The sequence below is a fragment of the Camponotus vicinus genome, unplaced genomic scaffold (genome assembly GCF_025532165.1).
Source record: "Camponotus vicinus isolate PSW18456_S1 unplaced genomic scaffold, iyCamVici1.0 SCAF_14, whole genome shotgun sequence".
Taxonomy (NCBI): domain Eukaryota; kingdom Metazoa; phylum Arthropoda; class Insecta; order Hymenoptera; family Formicidae; genus Camponotus; species Camponotus vicinus.
In genome coordinates, this window is record NW_028141950.1 from 10,714,945 (window position 1) to 10,720,610 (window position 5,666).

The following is a 5,666-nucleotide window of genomic DNA, read 5'->3' on the forward strand; positions in this document are numbered from 1 at the left end:
AGTGGAAGATAAGATTATTGGCACGCGCCAACCGATAACGCACTGCGTTCGGCTTAGCCTTAGCCTTTGGCACATATAAGAAGATTTATAATTTAGCTCGATTATTCGTACGTACTAAACCATGTTTTACTAAATTTTATAAGATTGTACATTTGTTGGATTTCAATTTTATGTTCTAATCCTTTTAATTTATTTTGACATATCTTTTACGTCGTTAAATTTATGTTTTATTGTCGGTTATATTGTTCTTATAATTCGCCTTTTAAATTTCGTATGTATATGTGTAACGTATTCTCCTACGATTTACAACTTAATAACTTAGTAAAACATATTACAATATATATTTATTAATAACCATGCGTGTTAATGGTCAAAGCAAAAAGGTCGGTCCGAAATTTATTTCACGCCTTGATTTTAAAAGAATATTATTTCTAAGTCTCCTTGGTCTGAAGTCTAGTGCATGAACGCCGTAAGTATCAAGGGAGATAAGATACATTGACGCGTGTCAGTAGATAACGCACCGCACATCCTTAGCCTTGACCGCCTGACCGACTTATTAATTCACGCATATAAAATCATATTTTATTCGCATTTACCTATAGTTTTAGGTTTGTCGTTAATAAAGAAAGAAAATTATTGTATTTAGGTAGCTAGAGTACATATGCTTGTATGAATAATTAAAAGTATATAAGAATATATTTCATGTTTTTTATGACTACAAATTTTGTGTGTCCAACTCACCTTATTATTTTTATTAATAATTATATATATATATTAATAACAAGGGTGATAAGTTGGTCTGAGCTTGTTTCGCGATTTAATTCTCATTAATTCTTGCATACGGGATTACGTATAGCGCTGTCTCTCTCGCTCGCGCGGGCCGCCCGATAGTTCGGTCTCTCTCACTTTCACGTACTACCTATTGAGGTCTCACGTATAAGTCTCGATCGGTTTAACCATTCGATTATGCTTTATTATATGTTAGAGAAGGCTTAGTAAGTATCGTTGGCGTTATTATTTACTATTAATCGATTTATTAAAATATGATTTTCCTTTATGTAGGTTTTTACATATGTATATATATATACATATAATTGGAAAGGCACAAGCCTATGGGTTTTCCGTAGATAATGGGTGTACGAAGTGAGCCTCTTTTAATTATTCAATAGGGCTGCCACGCAAAACATCTATACGGTAAGTATATTTGTTTATATATATATATATATATGAATTTTTATATTTGTAATTGAGTAATGTATTTTGAATATGAATTCACGTGTAGGTTATTGTTGAAATGTATTTCAAAGGAAATTTTACTAATAAATATATTTTATTTTTCTGTATAGCGTGTTCGTTAGGTGATGAAAATACTGAGACACCCGGTGGACAACCGAGTGAGGCTATGTTTATAGGGTGACTTATTATTCTGCATGCAGAAAGAGTTATGTATAAAAATTTTATTCTTACTGAATTTTTCCTTTTGTAGTTATTATTTAATTTAATATATTTGTTGTTAAAATTGAGTGTATTAATATTTGATTTATCATACTTATTTTACTATTTGATTTTCTTCATTACTATAGGATTATACACATCTGTAAAATATTATACCTTTTTAATTACATTAATACATTAGTTTTGATTAACTAAAAATTTTTATAATGATAATAGATTTCGTATGGATTAATGTTTTTATGTATTTTATGTCAAGTTAATTTTTCATACGGCCAAATATTATTGGATTGTTATTTTCAGCTGCTAGGACTTGGAATTCTTGCTACTTATTTATGACGAACTGTCTTATATCGTTAGGAAGAGGATATATATATATATATATATATATATATATTTATATAGGGTTATAAAAAGTGTGTAAGTATGGATTATATTTTAAATGGGTTACTCAATAATCTTTATAGTAACTCTTCTTATACTTTTATTATAATTTTCAGATATCAAGACTCTGAGAAAAATTACTTTCTAATAGTGAATATATATATATATAGTATTTTAAGCTTTGTGCCGACAAAGTGTCGATTTTTAATAGTTTAAAACGAGCAACAAATTCTTTGAGTTACTTTTCTCTTGTACAAATGAATTTCATCGTTTGCAGATGCTTATGATATGTTGGTTCTAATTAGATAATGTAATTTTTACAAAATGTTTTTACACTGTTTTGGAGCACAAAATTAATTTTATAAATTTTCTTTTATTATTGATAATTTTTTATTAATCTTTTATATTAATATTCCTTCTGTTTAGACTTGCTTTCAGGATACTTGTTGGCATTTTTGCCAACAGGTTATGTCTCGATTCATCCAAATATTAATTTAATTATATTTCTCCCAGGTTTCAAAATTTGCAATAGCCGCATCCCACTTACGGCAGTCCAGTTACATCGTCCATCGAAGTGATCCGTATAGGGCGATAAGATCAATCGTTAAAAGATTTTAGGTAAGTATTATTTTATAATTAAAAGTGTTTTTACTTAGTCTTTAAATAAATTGTTTCTAACATTATTTTATAATTTCCAGGAGAAGGGTTATGTTTTATGAGGTGCTTGATTGGTCCATAAATATTTCTGTATATTATTGTAAAGGGAATTTTATGGGATTTTACAGTGTAGTAAGTATAGGTACTTATATGAACGTATTTTCCGTTACGATATTTTTGCTCTAACAATATAAATTGCTTGAATTTAAAAATAGAATTTTAAATTGTCTTCTTTTTGACTAAAGGAATTAATTATTATAGTGTTTTATATAACAGTTATGTTCACTTTTCTGTAATTAATTTAAAATGTATAATTATTTTGCATGCATGATTACTGCAGGTGTAATATAGTATATTTTCCTAGATTTTTGGTTACATATATATATATTAATAGATATTTGAAATGATAAATTTTCTGCTAACTTTCATATAATGATTTATATGAATTTTGTCGCGAACGCTTTTAACACAGTTTGCATTATTCAAAATAATTTTAATAACACGATTTCAAATCTATTTCTTTCCTGAATAAAGTTGAAATATATTAATTTTATTCGATTAACATATTTCTGTAAATCCAGCTATTCGGTTAGCACTGGTAGTTTACTAGGTTTTTAGTTATATAGGATAACTAGATAATATGAATATCGGCAAATTATATATAATATATATATAGTGATATGAATTTATAGTGAATATGTGTAATATTTAAAAATTATATAAGATGATAAATTCTTGATGTTATACTACAAAGTAATATTTAAAATTTTTGTTGCGGGACGTAACACCTCCCCCCTAATAAGAACAAAATCCACTTGTTTTCGGAGGATTTTGGTCTAGGGAGATTAGATATCTTCATTTAAAGTGTTTAAGCGGTCTCTTAAGTTTGTATATGATGTAGGCATATTTACGTTCTTGGCGTTTTCCTCGTGGCAAGGTCTCATCGTCCTTGGAGGTTTGGCTGGAGGAAGTTGTTGAGTGACTACTTCCGGAGGCGCAGTGGGATCGATGTTGGAGGTTTGAAGGTTCGTTCCCCTGCCAGGTGATTGATCGTCTCGGTTATCATCTCCAGATTTCTTAGAAGATTCTCGTGCCAGATGGAGTAGCAAGTTTGCAAGAGAGCTCCACAGGGCTCCGATTAAATGAAGGCTGCAACCATATACAGTATGGAGAGCGTATCCATGGATGACGGTGTCGATAACAAGCTTGACTAAGCGGATGATTATGAAGATTCCGACAAGTCCTGCTGTGGCTGATCCAAAGTTTATGAATCCTTTCCAGATCCGTGAGGCTGTGCTTTCGACAATTTTATTTAGAGAATTTTCATCCAGCAAATTATATACTGAGATTCCTTCGGTGTTCATGGAGTGGCCAGTTAGTCCTCTAGCAACGGCATTGAGTAAAGCTGGCTTTTCGGCTGGGAACATAATATGATTTCTTAGCTTTTCTATGTCCTTTTCGGAGTAGATTCCACTGGTAGCTAAGGATCCCGGAGTGAGGTATCTCCAGGTTAGAGCAGCCATAGGTTTTAGCTGTTGAGGTGGTAGCTGTCTAACCTGAATACTAGGGGTGAGTTGGACCCATGTATCCTCGATTCTGTACAGCGTAGGAAGTTCTACACTGCATTCTCTTTCGTTACCGATTTTGGTGATGATTCTTGACTTGGGGGTAAGAAAGAGAGAATGATTGCGCACCGTGACAGGAAGTTCAGCATAACATTCCTCCGTTTTTCTGACCATTACTTCAACAGGGATACATTTGACTACTTGTACAGCTTCTCCTGTGGTAACAGCCATATATCCTGGTCCTTTCATTAATCGATAGGCAAATTCATCTGGTTGGAGTGTAGCGAAAGACAAGGCATTGGTAATCACTTGTCTTTCTAGTTCACATTTTTGCAAGATGACATTATTGTAAAGAGAAGTCATCTGTTGTTTGACGTGTTTTTCTATATACACGAACTTGGAGTTCATGTATGTAAAGATGTCAAGATTATTGACAGGAATAGTTTTCCGATTAGCAAATGTATTGCCAGGTTTAGCTTCAAGAATGAATAATTTCGGGTGTTCCGTGCACAGGAGAGTATAACCACATAGAGGTATTTCCTTGGTTTTCATAAGGGCGAAAGTGATTTCCTGAGTCACAAGACTATAGATGATTGGTGTATCTGTCTTGGAGATGTCTTCAGAAATTTTATTTGCAGGTCCTTCGTAGAGGACATCATATTGTTGAAAATTACAAGTATCCGTAGGCATAGGTTTCCAGTAGGTGTATCCGTCGTCAGCGTCTAAACAGTAGCTGTCAACGAGTTTACATACTGTTCCAGATTTTAATTTAATTCTTCCAGTATTCAATTGTACGGGAACGTAGGAAGATTTTAGTGATATTTTCACAGCAGCTTGGACGACTACGTCGTCCCATGTTCCGTATGGATCGTTGTACTGGGATCCCTTGCAGTATCCGTCAACTTGTACGCGGCCCACCAAGGTGATACTTCGATAGGTCGTCTGATTTGCTTTTATGCCAGCGACAAGAGTGTTGTCTCCCAAGGAAATAGTTCCGTCTTGAAACATCCTTAGGCACTGAGTGTATCCAGTCTCATGCACATAATCGGCTCTTCCATTGTGAACAGCAGAGATATGTGAATGCATGCCGCAATGGTATATATTCCTGGATATTTCCACTTTACATTGTATGACTTCCGTATAGCTGTAGTCGGACAATTGCAATAGTTGAATATGAACATCGGTGGTATTGGGTTTTCGTATGTTCAAGTCACATTCGCCAACATCAAGTAAAGAGACAGCGGTGATATTGAGGTGTTGTCCTCCGCAATCGAATCCGATAAGAGCAGCGGTTTCGCATAAGAAGGTTATTAGGACTAAAGGCGTCATGGTGGTCTGAAATAATGATGATTTCAGTATATGTGGTAGCAGTATATATATATATTATATTATATGATTACTTGAATGATCAATACAATTTTATGGATATTTAATAGTGAATAATTGTCGCTTAGCATATTGTGATTATAGTATAATTGTATAGACATATATATATAAGTGTATATATTTCCATGCAAAAAAAAAATTCTATATTTAAAAATTGAATACATAATAGGTATCTTTGTAGCATTGTTTTTAATATATATATATATATATATATATATATTG

At 32.6% G+C, this 5,666-nt stretch overlaps 1 protein-coding gene across 1 annotated transcript; it reads right to left on the reverse strand.

Annotated features, from left to right (window-relative positions):
• Positions 1 to 3,338: 3,338 nt before the first annotated feature.
• LOC145964837 (uncharacterized) lies at positions 3,339 to 5,387 on the reverse strand. The gene has a single exon (XM_083087998.1). It carries the CDS (start codon positions 5,385 to 5,387, stop codon positions 3,339 to 3,341), a length of 2,049 nt encoding a protein of 682 aa, XP_082944124.1.
• Between the last annotated feature and the right edge of the window lie 279 nt (positions 5,388 to 5,666).

Coding starts and splice junctions, on each gene's coding strand:
- LOC145964837 (XM_083087998.1), bottom strand. CDS start 5,387: ATGACGCCTTTAGTCCTAATAACCTTCTTATGCGAAACCGCTGCTCTT.